The following is a 16747-nucleotide window of genomic DNA, read 5'->3' on the forward strand; positions in this document are numbered from 1 at the left end:
GCATATTTCTATCGTGACCAATACAGGCTGGAAAGTTTTCCACTACTGATAACTTACACTGTTACGTTAAAGTACTAGAGTCATGTTTTTCAGATACATATTAGCAAATAAAGAGTAGCGATATTTCAGTATTACCTTCTGAAAAACAGTTTTTGCAATTCAATATCATGAGTATATACATTGGTATATTTAGACTTAACTGGGGAGCTTGAATGACTTCCTTTGAAAAAGTTGAGAAACTTCACTTATTTAATTATTTCTGTTGTTTATTTTGAAGGCATAACTAAGAAACTGCTTCTGAAATTAGTCAGAGACACAATAAAAATTACTAATATGACAGTGAAGAATGGGTTCTGGATCCCACTAGTGATTTGTAGCGACAGGCGTGGACTGTCACTTACAGGACAGGGAGGCAGAGTTTTGTTGTGTGACTTAGAATAGTTTAGGGCTTGATTAATAAGATGCTAAGCAACCTGGTCCCAGTGCATCAAAACTTCTATGCGCACACCAGGTATGAGTCATGATATCTGCTGCCTGGGCAACTGCAGTGCTTTCTTTAATAGGCCTGACACTGTATATATGCCACCAACTATTATTCAGTACTTACAAAAACCTCTGAAACTCCTTGTATGAACATCTTAGGGAATTCTAAGAGACTTGATTTTATTCACTTGAAAAATAACTGGAAGAACTCCTCCTAATTATAAATTCAGTATTAATTAGCTTCTGAAGGGACCACCACCTCAGCCTGTTGATGACTGCAATTGAAAGAATGCGAAAACTCATTCCTGTGCTCTGAAATGACATGAATATCCCGGGTATGGACTGAGTTTTGCTTTGAGTGTTTGAATTTGAAATCAGAACTCAAAGAAGAACTCTAGGAAGCTGAGCTCCGAATAAAAAGGTTCCAACAAGTGTCCACTTTGTAATACAGGCTGCATGTCTGAGTGTGATTTCAGGAACTTCAAGTTGCAGAATTTGTCAGTGGACGGTCAGTCCATTTGCCTTAACACATAAATAGTTTTCCCTCTGACTTAAGATTCTGTACCTCCAACATCAGATATCTTAGAGTAAAAGGTAAGAAGGCTTTTAGTGGAATAAGTTGCCTGTAGAAAGCTCTTCATGATTACTGTCATTTACAGATTAACTTGTGCATGAAACACAAGGTTTTCTCTCTTGTATAGGTATTTATCTGCAAAGTGAGTAGATGCATTAACTTCATATAATGGACACTGATAATAGAAGGCCATGACTCTTAAGTACTTTGGTTTAAGAAAAAATGCACACTGTTACATAGCCATTACAGAGATCCATTTATGTGTTCCCTGGTGCTGGTGCAAAGAATATACAGCTCTGGTGAATTTTATGGAGAAGGTGGGGATGAGGCAGTTGTTTGTTTTGTTTTATTTTGGGTTCTTTGTTTGTTTTGGCTTTACATTACCATGCTAGCTCCAAACTTATTAAATTCATCCCTTCTTTACATAGTTACAATGTTCCTGAAGTCAGGTTTTTTGACCTCTGTTGCTTTTCATTGATAATTCCCAGCACTCTTACTGATCAAGGCTGATTGTGTTCATCTGTTGAGTTGCACTAACACAACTTACTGCATCTTACATGTGCTAATGGGCAGCTGCTGCTTAGCTGGTGCACAGGTGTCCAACTGTTTTCTAAGGCTGTTTTCTTAAAACCGGGTGGTCAAAACAAACTAACCAACAAATCCAACTGTGTAACACAGCACAACTAGATTGAGTGGTAAGCTAGCTTGTGTTACTCATGTTTAGGAGAGTAGAAATGCTGAACTAATTTCCCAGGTGGCATAGATGCCCATTTGCCCAAACATTTTGTGTCAAATGAAGCATTAATTCACTGAAGATTTACCTACTGAAGCTATTAAGAAACTGAGGTTGCATTTATAAAACACTCTTCACCAATGGAGATACTTTCAGGAAAATTTAATTGTTTTGATATGACCTACAGGAGCAACTCCAGTGCTTCCAAAACATTTTCAGCATTTTCCTGTTCCCCAAAAGTTTAATGAGTAGCTATGTGCCTGACTAAGCCAATGTTTTTCAACTCCTGGTGGAGTTCTCTTTTCAGTGTGTTGAAGGTTGTGCTGCATACTCTCCCATTTCTTCCACTTTTCATGGACTTCAAGTATTATCAATATAGAGAGTGAGAATGACTTCATAGCCTACTGGATGCTGTAGTGCTTAGGTTAAAATCCCTCATCTGAATCTAGAGCATCCCCTAACTGTGTTACTGATAGATAACAAAGAAAATAATTAATCTAGCCATTTCCTTGGCTTTTATTGCCAGAGCTCAGGAACAAAATGTTGTATAGACCTGGAAAATGTTACCAACTTGAGATGAAAATATTGTTTCATTTTTTAATGTCAAGTTATACGATTTGTTTGACCCACAGCAAAATCCTTTTAATTTTTGTGAGAAAAAAATCAAAACAAACAAAAAAGCAGTTTTGAGTTAACCCAAACCAAATTTTTCTGATTCTGGCAGGGTCTGTAAGTAGATGTAAAAAGAAGCAGGTATAAGCAATAGTTATCCCAGATAGAGAATACTGCTTCAGTTGAGCCTGCAGCAGTTAATGATACTCCAGAGAAAGCCCAGGGGCAAGACAAAGGGGCATTATGATAACAGACTGGATAATTCACTCAACTTGTCCCAAATTTTTCCTTCAGTTGATGAGGACTGATGCTTGTTTGCATCTGTAATTAACTTCCTTCAAGTCTATGGAGGATTGTTAATCCAGCATTGCAACTTGGAATGCCCTACATGCAGCTAGATGTCAGTGGGAACTACAAGCTTATTGCTAATGGGGCTGTGGCTGTCTGAGCCCAGTAAGAGCCTTATGCCAAGCTGGAGGCTGCTGGCATTCCCTAGACGGTGGCACCGTAGATGAAAAGAAGCAGGATCAAATTAATACAAAACTGGTTTAAAGCCCTGTATCAGAAGAATGGATAACTAATTAACAAATAATTGATTGGCAACTTTGTTGTGTTTAGGCACTGTTGTCAGGAGGTTACCACGTACGTGTATGTGTCTGTCAAAAAAAAACCATGATTACCAAGTGAGAAGATAGAAGCTACAACTAAGATGTCACATTAAGTGGCTTGGATGTTTAATTTGGAAATGCTAAAAGCTGTGAAAAGGGTTTTGGTGTCTTAAAAGGACAGACAGTGGTGCCCAGTTGTTTAAGAAAGGAATAAACAAGTGACGTCAAGAGACTTGAACTTGATGCAACATTCACACAATGTCCATGGGGCTGTTTACTTCAGCTCCACAAATGGTTAGGCATCCCATGAAGCAGAGTTAAGCTCATGCATTAAGTGAATATTTCCTATGCTATACATAGCAAAGAAATCTGTTGCAGCTGCATTTACACTGTGTTTGTGTAGTGTGAAATTTAAGGAATTCTACTGTGTGTCACAAAATAGCTACAGAAAAAAGATTTTAAGCATTCCTTTTGGCTGTGCACATTTATAACTGTGCAGGCAAACAAGAAGCCTAGTCAGTGCTTGTTGAGGTGATAGGTGATTGTAGCCCATTAAGAGACAGGATTCCGCAGGACAGATCATGGGTATCATTTTGGGTGCTGTATCCTTGTATGTAAGAAAAGAGTGGTTCTAGGGATCAATTAATTGATCATTTTAGAATGATTTTAGTATTCATCACCCAAGAGCATCCTTGTGATTAGTACTTCATGTTTCTCTTCTGTAAAATGTGCTTTATTTTTCAGGGAAAGGTAATTTTTCACACTTTCTGTTTGGTGTTTTTTTTAATGTCTATTCCAGTAAAAATTCATTACTGTAGGATCTGGTTTTTTGCAAGTGCATCTTTTCTCAGCATGGGCTCTAGTGAAGATTTCTGCAACTGTGGTAGTGACTGAAGTACTGGATTCAAGGGTGTGGTGTCTTTTTCCTTTTCTTCACCAGATTTTTCAGTTTCTGAAAGAAGGGGACAAAAAGCGGAATCCTAGGCTTCTGTGCAAATAGTGGAAAATTTGGGCCCTGCTTTTAAATTCTTGGTGAAGTCTGACTTCAGATCTCCTGGAGATATGAATGCTGTTTACATAGGTAGTAGTGTGTCTTTCTTCTAATATTTCCCTTTGCATGCTCATATAAGGTTGGTCTAAGAAAGATGATTTAGCAGTTATTTCAATTAGCAATGATTCCTGTTTCCATGGCCCCCTCAGCTGATGCAATGTATCACCCTCCCTACCTTGACAGCATGTCACTACTTGTATAACCCTTCCAGCGGGAACAGCTGCCTACAACCTCTAATCTGATACCACTTGCTTCACTCCTACATGCCAAATTTACTCCTTGGGCTTCCACAGCTATCTTGAAATCAGATCTTCCAAGACACCCGTTGCAATAGAGTATCATGGTACTTGGAGGGAATGGAATAGAGAAGTGAGAGGAACATGTGCCAAATGTTACTGTCATTAAGGTTAACTTCTCGAAATGAGCACTTTTTGTTTTAAAGGTGATACACTGAAGTAATTTTTATTCTCTCTGTAATGATCATATTTGTGTATTGCTGTGCTTCAGGGCTCAAAATAGATGAGGTGGGTAGTATGAGGCTGAGGGGGATCTGTAAGACCAAGAAAGATGCAGAAAAGGCAAGTAGGGAATGAGTATTTACTGTTGTTCACAATCATGGGATTAGGGGGCATTCATTCAGATTATAAAGCAGCACATTTGAAATAAACAAAACTTAAACAAAAGTATATCTTTTTTATGTAACTCTTAATTAAATTGCAGAAGTAATTGCCCCATCATGTTGGGTTCAGAAGAGATTAGACAAATTCATACAGGAAAGATCCAGCAGGACAATGGTCTAGCAAGTGATTTAGGAAGGTCAATAGGTATGTGATTGCTGAAAGCTGGGAGAGCATGCCAGCAGTGGTTCTGTCCCATCTCTACAGTCTTCTCCTAAGTACCAACTGCAGGGCAGTGGCAAAGAGAGGATGCTGGGCTAGATGTTCTTTTGGTATAAGAATAACTATGACTATAGTAAATCCAGGAATGTGATTTTTTTAATAGGACTTTTAGCCTGCTTTCTGACTAGAAATATTCAGAATATAATGATTTTAAAATTCCAGAATCAGGCACTTGCATTTTCTGAGTTTGCAGTTGCTAATCATTTCTCTTACAAATACAAGATACCTCAGGGGTGGTTTGTTGCTAACATTTGAGAAAGTTCTACAGTATTGCTATCAGTAGTTCATCTCTCTACCACGATGTTCTGCACTGGTAAAATAGACATCTTAGAGAAATCTTTGAAAAGTTTCAAGGAGTAGCTTAGAGAAAAACTAGCAGGATCAGCTTTCTGGATCATGAATCAAAGTCCTGGTTTTAGAAGTCTTCAAATAACCTTAATGCTATAGTAAGTGAATTGTACTGTGACTCCCAACTGCTTTGGAGACTTTGAAGATGAGACTCAGATTTCCGAGGGGCTTAAGTGCTTATGAAAATGCTGACATGAAAGAAAAATGTCAGAAGGAAGAGAAGATCATGGGAGGAAGTGGACAGTGGACATACTGTTCTTGACATTGACTCTGTGTAGTGTTTCTACTTTTGTGTCTTCCTGCTTGTGGTTTTGGTTTCAGGTACCCTTAGCAAACCTTTCTGCCTCGGTGGTACCCAAACAGGGCACTCAATCAGAATAGCTTCGTTAGGCCAAATACTGCAGCAAGCTCTGAGCCAGATCAGGGTGAAATACCAGTGGAGCTAGTTTGAAAAGTTCATCAGATAAATTAAATGATAAACTGAAAGCATTTGTTTATTTAATAAATAAAACGTCCATCTTCATCAACTTTAGTGTTTCCTACCCTTTGATACTGTTCCACACTACTGCTCTCTAGAGGTTCTCATCTTACCAAGATACAGAACACAGATTTGATTATGTGAAGGCAGTGGGCCAAAAAGCTAGAGGTCTTATGCAAATTCAGATATGCATTAATTTGCATAATACTTCTGATCTATAGATATATCTATATATGTATGTATATATGCATCCATTATCGCTCCTTCTCTTTTGAAAGATACTTCTCCTTTCCCAGCCTCTCCCTGAGCTGGCTCTTCCCTTATTTCTTGTTGTCCTTGATGATGACTGGCCAATTTGAAGTCCAGGCCCTCATCACCCTGGAAACATAGGTTTGTCACTCTGGCCTAAACTCTGTATAAGCAATTCTAGCTCTTGTGCTGATTGTCATCTTAGCTGTTTGTTTGTGCTGGTAAGGAGTAGTTAAGGGCTGTGGAAACGGAGTTATTTCTAGGTGCTTCCATCAGGGATTGTCTTTGGTAGATGTAATCACAGGACAGTTCTTTGTGATGAGTGTTACAGAGAATGGCTTAAGGACATATATTCACTTTCTCCTAGTTTTTCCTCCTCTTTTTGAGGGTGAGGGTTGGAGCAGCCACGTGGGATAACCATCTGAGCTCAGCTCAGGCGAGAACATTTTTCCATCCTTTTGTGAGTTTGGATTGTGTAGGTTTGCTGAAACCTTGCTCCAGCTTCCACCCTGGGATCATGGGTAGGATTTTGAGGCTCAGCTCTCCTGTAAGCAGTGGATAATGTATTCTAGGAATTATCACACTGTCAGGTGGTGAGGCCAAGCTGGATGAAAGAACTTTTGCCAGACAAGGAGCCTAGGAAATGGATTTGAGTTTCCATGAAACAGTTTAAAGGAAAGGAGACCTGCACCTGCTGTCTTGGGGCTGCCATCCTCAGGGAGACAGCCCTGCTCCTGGATAAGGTGACTGGTGGTGGCTGATTTTGTGCAAAAGGTTGCCAAAGAAGACATGTCTGTCTGCTCTAAAAAAAAAATATTCCTTTTTATAAAGAGTAGAGTAATAAAGCAAGTGAGCTTTGTATTTGTGCTCAATAAATTTAAAAGTTTTTAGAATGGGTTTAGCTGGGGCTTAGAGGAGATGTTTGCATGAAGGGATTTTACATCATAAGTGACCTTTTTCCTATGTCTAGAGTTAGGCCCTGGGGTGCAGGTCTCCAGCAGGTGTAAACTGTCACACAGAGTGGCAACATTTAAAGCTCCTGAGGATCCACCCTCAGTTTTTCAAAACAGTCAACCGCCCAGTTGGACATGTGGAGCCTCCAAAACTGGAGCCAGAAGAGCTTTATTGAAAACCTGGCTACTTATTTTGGTGTTTATGTGGAACTTAATCTCTAGAAAATCTGGTCCAAAATGCAGTCTCACATATGCTGCATTACTGATGTTTACATGTTCAGCTGGGTAACTTGAGCTGCATTGAATGAGAGTTGCACAAACAATGAAAGAAAGAAAAAGCCCCTTTGGCAGCTGTTTCATTTGTGAGCTTTGAAAAAGTTCAGATACGTGAAGGAATTATTCTGCCAGATCTACTGAAGCTTGAGCTCATTGGAGTTGATGGAGTTCTCTCTCCTAACTTGAGAAGACTTTTTTTACCCCATTCTCTAAACTGGGTTAGTAATAGGCTGACCATAGAGTGACTTTATTGGAAAGAAAGTTTGTCAAGTAAATAGTTCAGTAAATATTTTCCAGGCAGCCATGTCCAATAGACTGCTTGGTGTGGTGGATAATAAGCAATACTGCCTTTTAAGACTGCAGGAATACAAAGTGCTCCAAAAAGCCTGACCCTAGTAGGGTTGAGGCCTGAGAAGAGAAAATGTTAATCCTACAACACGAAGCCAAGTTTTATTGGAAGGCATGTAGTATGGAGATAGTGATATAGTAGTCCTAGATCCCAGCTGCTCCCTTTCTTCAACTCCTCTTCATAAATGCATATTAAAGTAATTTTGAGGCAAGTAATTGAAAACAATTGGAAGAAATTCCTCATGGTAAAACTTTTTAAAGAGTTTAAGTTGTAATAACTTTTATTCCAGCATATGGATTTGGGGATTGATGGTAAATTGAGCTGTCTCTTTATGGAAGTGGCAAATCACCAGCATTTGCTATCAAATGTTTATTAATCATTGCATTTGTTTCAGATTATTCATCAGAGCTGGAAGGCAATTGTTCAAGTTGCTTTGTGATACTATAAACAGAGCTCTGGGAAGGCCATGTACTTTATAGCAAAATTTTGGGATTTGCACATGTACCAACTGAGACTTTTTCCTTCAGTAACCAGTCAACTAATCTTCCAGCGAGCAGGATCTAGATTCCAGCGTGCTGTTTTGAAGGAACACGTTTCAGTTGGCACTAATAGGACAGTGAGGCCTGCTGGCTCACAGAGGAAGGTCTCACAAATTTGGCTTACTTGAATCTTTCCATCTTATACTGCAGTAGGCAAGGAAAATCTTCACTTCTCCTTTTCCTGTGTGTTCCCAAATTGCTCAGATGGGGTTATGAAAAGGTTCAAATCCAGAAAAGAGTAAGAACTGAGGGCAGGGAGGATTTTGATGCAGAAAATTTGAGGCAATAGTACTTCACACTTCCTGGTAAATAAAAAATGGAGAAGGACTGTCTACACACTTGCATTGTAGTTCAAGACAGGAGGAGACTGTCTGGTTTCCCTGGGTACTGCTGTAATTACCGTAGTTTTTTTACTCTGTGAGGAAGAGCTACAGTTTCTGTCACATGAAGCACAGGCAGCACACCAGCACAAATAGTGATAGCAAGCTCAGCCAAGCAAGCTGCTGAACTAGCTGGTGTTCCTGCATTAGTTACTGGCTGAGTTTCTGCAGCATTTCAGAGCTTCCTGGCCTTGCCTGCAAGAGTACTGGCAAAAGCAGCTTGCTTTTACCTTAGTGTATTGTGGCCAGTCCTGGTGGAATTAATTTCTGCAGGAGCTGTGCCAGCTCTTCTAAGGTTTTGAATGTTGTGGATCATTTAGCTTTGTTGTGTTTTTTCTCCCCTCCAAAAATAAAATGAAAGCAAAACACACACCAACTCATTTGCTGACATGTTGGCACATACTGTGAAATAACTGGTTGCAGAGTCTCCATAAAAAGGAAAACATGGATTTTTCAGGTGGTGGGTTGCTTTTATCCAAAGAAGAAACAGAAAATGGATATGATATACCTTTTATGAGCAAAATGGGAGAGTTGCAAGGTTGAATGTGGATCAGATATCTTTTAGTGGCAGTGGTTTCCCGATGCTAAAACATACATCTCTCCTAACACAGCAGCATAAAAACTTTTATGCCAAATAGAAGTGATGGGGGGTAGGCAGGGACCCTCAAAACAGCCAGTAGCTAATGCTGCCTTTGTGGTTTTATATATTTGCCTATTAAAATGACAATACAGACATGGAACATTTAGATTTAAGAAGCCTTCTTTTCATTAAACAACATTAAACAAACTGACAAAGTAGGGGGTTATGACTCCAGTAATTGAAACATGCTGTTCTGTTCAAGACCAGAACTCTATAAAGACTCTTTTCACCCAGTAATGCCCTTTGTGTTTGCCTGCTACCCCTGCTAGAAATTACTGTAGGCCTGAAGTATGTCTTTCCAAGTGGAGTGGGAATGACAGAGTGCAACACCACACTTGGCAGATGGGGTCACAGCCTTTTTAGGACGTTAACATTCATTGGGCATTGGAAATCAATTTGCAGCTCAGAATGCATGGAGACTTAGCTGGACTTCCCTCCCCACTGTTTTTTTATGTTAACTTTAAACCTAGGATGCAGGAAAAAGATGGATTAATTTGGATTAACTCTGATGGGGTTTGGGTAGTTTTCATTAGCTTAATTTACAGTGTGCCTTTTCGTGGATTCCGTGCTCTTCTAGATGTATATTCTTAATCTGTACATCATCTTGCATTTCTTTTTCCTTCTCTCTTCTAGATGTTGATGAGTGTCAGGATAACAATGGAGGGTGCCAGCAGATTTGTGTAAATACTATGGGCAGCTATGAATGTCAATGCAAAGAGGGCTTTTTTCTGAGTGATAACCAGCATACCTGCATTCATCGCTCCATTGGTAAGTTTTCAGTGTGTAAATTGTGCTCTTTAGAATAACTGTGTTCAGTCAGAAATGCAGAAACTGTTTGGGAGGATTTTTTTTATCCACAGAGCTCCCAAAATCATTTCACTCGTTGGTTGGAATGGATTGATTTCTCTGCTACCCAAACTTGTAGCAGAGCCGTAAATAAGACAGGGGAAAAGGCTTTAGTCTGACATAGAAATTATACTTGGTTCAAACAGCAGGCTTTTTGGGCAGACAGAGGCAGATTTTCAAATGGCAATTTTCTGCTTGTGAGTTTCCAAGACTTAAAAATTTCTCATCTGTTTATTGTATAATAGGTCACCTGTCTTTCACCTTGGAGAGCATGGTATCTTAAATCAAAATGAACAGCTTGTTGCTTCTGGAATTTATACAGGTTATGGTTTTTTTGCTAGTCATGTAACTCATTGCTTCATTGCAGACTGATGATGGCTGATATTATATTGACACAGCATTTTTCTTTGGTTCACTACCCTGTCTAGGGTGGATTAGAAAACTGCTTCTCTGTTGCCTATGCACTAGCAGTAGAAATAAGGAATCCTTCCAAAACTGTGATCCTTGTCTGCTGCTGATTTTGACTAGAATAAGCACCTCTCCCTTTTCTATACATGTCAGACATGGAAGACAAGTTTGAGTGGAAAGGGAGAAAAGAAAACAGCATAGCTATAAATCTTTGCAATTAAGTGGACTCTTTATGTGTTCATTCAGACTTCTGGTGACCCTGGCAGCAATGGGAATATATGCTAGCAAACTCATTTACCAACAGGCAATACAGAATGACAAAGTAGCAAGATGAGTCTGGTGATGAACAATGTAAGCACGCTGTAAATTTCAACAAGTCACACAAATGGTTCTGAACTATTTTAAGTCACTAAAATTAACCAGAAAATCCTACTTGAACACCGAGTATGAATTTAGCCACTCTGTTGACAAAGCAGAACGTTGTAGCGTAGCATCTCAGAAATGTAAATGTATTTCTGGCACTGAGTGTCTGCTTACACAGAGTTGTAAAGACAGTAAGTAGTAATATTGGTTTTCAGAAGTGTGAATCTCTGGAATATATTCACAGGTCCACTTATTAGCATGACTACTAGGTTTCAAGTGATTGAGGTATTTTGATTATGACAAGAACATACAATTAAGCTCTATCAACCAGGGCATTTTAAAGGTTGTTATCTAATAGTTTTTAGTCATTCTTTTCAACATAAATTGTTCAAATTTCTGTCCAGCGTAAAGTAACCCTGACACAAAGATATCCAGCAGAGCAAGGAATAGTAGCTGGAGGCTTAATGAAAACCACTTGCAGAGTACTGTGATACAATCATTATTTCAATTTGCACATTATAAAAATTCCCAGCTGTAATAAAAGAGAATTTAGTTATCTGAGATGGGAACTAATGAAATAAATGAAAAATGAGACTCCAAAGGCAAAAGTTTCTTCTAAGGAATAGATTTATTGAGGGAAAAGGGTAAGTTTTTATGGCAAAGAGGATTCCTAGTTTGCCGGAAGGACTGGGGGAGTGGATTTGAAGGTTGACTGCTGTATGCACTTAATAAATATGCATGGGAGTAATACATTAGTGTTAACTTGTTTACAAAGAAAATGTCAATATAGGACATGGATGTTTAATCTGAAGCAACATTTTCAAATTATTTTAGATCTGAAAAAAATAAACAACCTACCAAATAGACCAATGGTGATTACAAAGTGTTTTATGAACAAAGGGTTTGTAGCTTTTCAAAAATAAAGTACCAATTTATAATAATAGCAAACATTACACTGTAGTGCCATGATCCCCCCCAGAAATACATTGGATGGGTATGCTGGAGGAAGGAAATGAGATTAAATGATCTCTTTCAGTTGTCAGAGGTGACCGAGCTGCAAATAGTAAACATGCATGGTGAGAAAGTAAATGGCTTTTTTAATATCTGTGTTTACTCACTTTCATCTGTCTCACTTGTAAGCACTGCTACAGAAACTGCTGGAACACAAAAATACGCATCAACATATTTAGCCAGAATAGTGCCTAGAGCTAGATTGTGTCTATACCTCTGTTGGTAAACAAGGCTAAAGTGGACAAAGGCACACCACACAGCCAGCATTGCAATCCAAACACAAAGGCGCTGACTTGCCAAAGCCCTTTAGCAAGCTTGTTGACTTTGAGCATAATAAGATCCATTAATTGCAGTGGGATTACTTTTCTGTCTCTGAAAAATGCATGTGCAGTCACACAATCTCGGTGTCCTTGACATTACCTAAAGTCTCTTCAAGGACTGAGCCAGTCTAAAACAATCAACCACAAGGTCGTCCATGCAGTTCACTGCCACCTTTTCCCTCCTGTTTTCAAATGCCTTGGGAAAAGGGGATAAGCATTGCAAGGTGCTTAGGATGTACTTGGAGTTGGGATGATTTGGAATGATTTGGAATGGAGGGAGCAGTACCAAGCCTAAGCAATGCCCTGTCTGCAGGCCCAGCTCACTTGCCTCGGCCATCAGCAAGGCTGGTGCTGATCACGGGCTTTGAGCTCATCAGCACTATCAAGTGATGTGCTAGTTTCAGAGTTGAAAAAGGGCATTGGATATTCTCTTGGGGGTTGAGCAGAGGAAGGAATATGTCATCCCTTTTTGCACTAACCAGCCAAGGGAAAGGTGTCTTCTGATATGAGGTACTGTCCTTAAAATTGTTGGCTGCTGTATGAATCTCCTTGGCTTCCAGAGATGTGCTGTGCCTGTCCCAGTGTTTCAGGGGAGTATTGTACCACTGTGCTCCTACCCACAAGCTGTGGTTAAAAGCCACACTGGATTTCATGGTAGGGGCTTTTAATATCATCCTTGTGTCCCAAATGACATGTTTGCTTGCCATCTAGAAGTGTTCTTATTATTTCCTATGGACAAAAAGGATTAATGATCCACGAGAAATATGAATTTTATACCAATGGGAGGCCAGGCTGACATTACAGTCAGGGCAAACCCTCATTTCCCAGTATTTGCTTCATTTCACTATCTTCATTACAGGCCTACTTATTTCTTATGTTTAGTCTCAGTATCTTTTGGGAGGATACTATGCCCAGTACAACTTGCCTCATTTATTTTTGCATAAAACTTAATTTCCCTTTGCTGAGTCAGATTTCAGTACTAGCTTACTCACAGAAATGATGGCAACAATGGGAAGAGAGAATGGGAGGGAGAACAGATTGTAAAAGATACGGAGAACTTAACAGTTGTTTATCTTAGTACATCTTCATTGCAACTGCATAGAAGAGGCACGTTTGTGTTTGTTTCCTCATGACTTAAAAAGAAACCAGAATAAACCAGATGTTAGTGTATCATCTCCAGCTCCAGAGGGAGCATGTGTTTAATAAATGTGGAGATTAGTATCATACACTACAGCTGTGACTGAGTCAGGTGAGTGGGTTACAGCATGTTTTCCCTTAATTTGATGATAAGCCAAAAGGCCCTATTTAGCAAAGCCTCTGGGCACATCCTTAAAGTCCTAGTGATAGCAAAGTTGGTTAAAAATCTGAAGTGGGCTTAAAAAGCATCAAAATAGAGTTTAGCTATATGCCTGTATCTCCGCTGAAGTTCAGAGCGATCAATATGAAGGGTAGGGTATGTCCCATTTGCATTACAACTACAAAAGGTCTTGTGGTCAGGAGCGCTGGCTACAAACTGCCTCACCAACCAAAATTCTCAGCGGAAGCATTCTAGAAAGCCATTGCTGTCCCACCTCCAGAGGTCAAGTCTCCTAAAGCACAAAGGTTGTTTGCTTACAGGCCAGATACTTAGGAGTTCTGTGGCTAGAAAGACTTCTGTTGTTTTAGATTCCATCCCCTGAATGTCTACCTAAAGCATAGTTATAGTAATGGTCTTATATCTGCTAATCATTCACTGCTAATGTTTTTATACAGCTAGTGCCAAGTAAACTAAAAAGGCAGGTGCAATTAGGAGTGGTAATTGTAAGTGGAGACAAGAAGAGGTGGAGAAGTACCAGGCTATAGGACTGGAAATGATGATGGTCTGGTCAAACAGTGGAAAAGCTTTTTACACGGTTGTCACGATCATTTTCAAGCCTGTTAAAAAAGTATTTGGCAAGGAAATGCTTTTTTACTTCCCCTTATCCCATTAGCCTTATGTTCTTAGCAGAGTTAGGGAGGTTGACAAAAAGTCGAACTGCCACAACTTAGCAAATTACTGTGCTACAGAGTTTCAAAACCAGCTTGTCTCTTTCTGCACTAAAAGTGTAACAGTTTAGTCCCAGAGGAAAGGGAAACATGATAAGCCAAGTTGGTTTGCATTTGTCATGGGCTAGGTGGGCTTATGAAATGTCTTCCCATGCTTGTGCTGACATAGTAACTTGTTAAACTTGATTATATGTTTAAACCCTTGTTAATTTTGCAGTAGTAGCATAGGACTCCTTTGGTCAGCTGACATCAAACTACCAAGTTTCTTCTTGTTCTGAGGATTATAAAACCACATTTGTTCAATTTTTTCACTCCAAACTTCCATGATTTATTTTTATTCCTTTACCTGTTTTCTTAGTTCAGTGCGATTTTATAGCAGTAGAATAATGTGTTAGAATTCCGTGGGAGGAAGCATGGATCCCCAGTCAGTTCAGGAAAGGTTACAGTCTGGGATTCTGGACTTCATTCTCATCTCTGATGCTGATGCCTTGTGGGACTCTGGGCAAGAAGGTTATTGTGACTCAGAATTTCTGCAAAGCACTTTAGAGGACAGAGGTGCTTTTTCTACAGAAAGCACAATAATCTATTCATATTTAGATTAATGCAGAAGGGTGACTTTAAATAATTAAGTGTTGCCAGCTCCGTTCCAGACTTTATGAAGTACAAGGTTTCTCATCTCAACTATGAAAGCTCTTTCATGATGATGTAACTGGTTAAATTACTCCATTACTTGAATATACTTTGCCATAGCTACCCTGAGTACAGGCATCCCATTCACTGGAGCAGAACAGTCCTATTTATCTTTTTAAATTGGAATCCTAATATGATTGTAAAAAAGAGGAATATATGTAAAGTAAATTTTAAGGAAGTCAATTCATGTGCTTTTAGATAAAATGATAAGAAAACCTTTCAGGCAGCATAAGTTTTATCTGGACAAACATACTGCAATCTTGGAAGCTTTTTCCTAAAACCGCACACAGTATGACCTAAGCGTAAGAGAAACTTGTCTGCTTATACATTCCCATGATACATTTTGAATAAATAGTTCAGTTGATTATCTTTCACAGAATACGGGATACAGAATGTATCCAGGAAAAAAGGCTTAATACACCATTTTAAATCTCATTGTGCCCTGTTAGAAGTGTGCAACCTTTTAAAACTGTGTATAACCCATGAAAATTGCTGTACTTTAGTTTCAGGGATTCTTATTTGCTCCAGCAGCCTGTGTGAACGGCACCTCACATTTGCTTTCTCCATTTGTCTGGAATGGAGGGAGTTTGTAATTTGTTTGGAGGGAAAATGCAATGGGTGAAAACACCTGGTACAAGTAAAAAATAATGTCTGTTAGGCCTGATCTCCCTCCTCTCATGTATCAATGATGTGTCATGATTAGGACTAGTAAAGTTACACTGGTGTAAAACTGGTTTAAGTGAAATCTGACTTAAGTTTGGTTGTGAGGGGAAGCAGTTGTAATCATAAAAACAATATTAGGTGAAAGTTTAGGACTAGATGTGAGATTAAGTAGCCTCGTAGAATCATAGAACAGCCCAAGTTGGAAGGGACCTCAACAGATCATCTGGTCCAACCTTTTGTGGGAAAGGGAGCCTACATGAGATTGTCGAGTGCCCTGTCTAGTCGCATCTTGAAAACTGCCAGCAAGAGGGACTCTACCATGTCCCTGGGGAGGTTGTTCCAGTAAGTGATTGTTCTCAGTGTAAAAAACCTCTTCCTTATGTCAGGATAAAACCTCTCCCAGTGCAACTTGTACCCAATTGCCCTTTGTCATCTCCATGTGGCTCCTTGTGAAGAGAGAGCTTCTATCCTCTTTGTAGCTGCCCTTTAAGTACTATCCAAATAAAACTGCGAAAGCAGAGTTTTAATTATCAAAATCGTCAGTAGTTTTTTGTTTGTTTGTTTGTTTGTTTTTTCCCCTTAGCTTTTCACATTAAGGCCTTCAGTAAATGTCAGATTAAATGGTGACTGCTTAGGATGTCATAGAATTGGAGGCAAAGGCATGTCACTTTTGGCTTACAGAAATTTTAAATGCTTCTGAAACCTGAGGCTGCAACCTTCCTTTTATAGGTAAGAAAACTGAGGTGTAAATATTACAGTATTGTCTAAAGCTCTCGTGGCTGTGTCTGAACTGCAGGATAGATTCACTCCATTAGAGCAGCTGCAACCCTGTTCCTCAGAGCAGTCCAGGTAGAAACCAGGATGTGAGGAAATTATATAGGATATGAAATTAAGATAGAGTTTTGGTATATCCCAAGTTGCAGAGTTAAATACAGCCAAGTACAGTTGGTTGCAGGTCCTTGTTGAGTTCCTAGGGACCAGTTCAGACCTCTGTCATACTTATACTCAACAAAATATGATGAAGTCTCTACATATTCTACCTTCGTTTTATAGCTTACTTGCATTCTGAAGGAAAAATATTGTGCTTTAGAATTTTCTGGGACTTTGAATTAGGTTTAATTCAGAAAGAAAACCAAATTTTGTTGAGTAATCAATACCTTCTGCTGCTTTGCTTCAGCTGAGATTAAATGCACTAGTAAACCAACTGGTTAGCAGGACACAATGGTGGTGAGTTCATTGAAACTCAAAG

The 16747-nt window shown here is 39.2% G+C and overlaps 1 protein-coding gene across 3 annotated transcripts in view; it reads left to right on the plus strand.

The window, feature by feature from the left end:
• The window catches only part of SCUBE1 (signal peptide, CUB domain and EGF like domain containing 1), a 253704-nt gene that overhangs the window by 82046 nt on the left and 154911 nt on the right, over nt 1-16747 (plus strand). For all 3 annotated transcript variants that reach the window (XM_069806968.1, XM_069806970.1, XM_069806969.1), the window contains one exon: nt 9806-9940. In XM_069806968.1, coding sequence (XP_069663069.1) covers nt 9806-9940 — 135 coding nt within the window. The remainder of the gene's footprint in view (nt 1-9805; nt 9941-16747) is intronic.

This window comes from Haliaeetus albicilla, chromosome 19 (assembly GCF_947461875.1).
Source record: "Haliaeetus albicilla chromosome 19, bHalAlb1.1, whole genome shotgun sequence".
NCBI lineage: Eukaryota > Metazoa > Chordata > Aves > Accipitriformes > Accipitridae > Haliaeetus > Haliaeetus albicilla.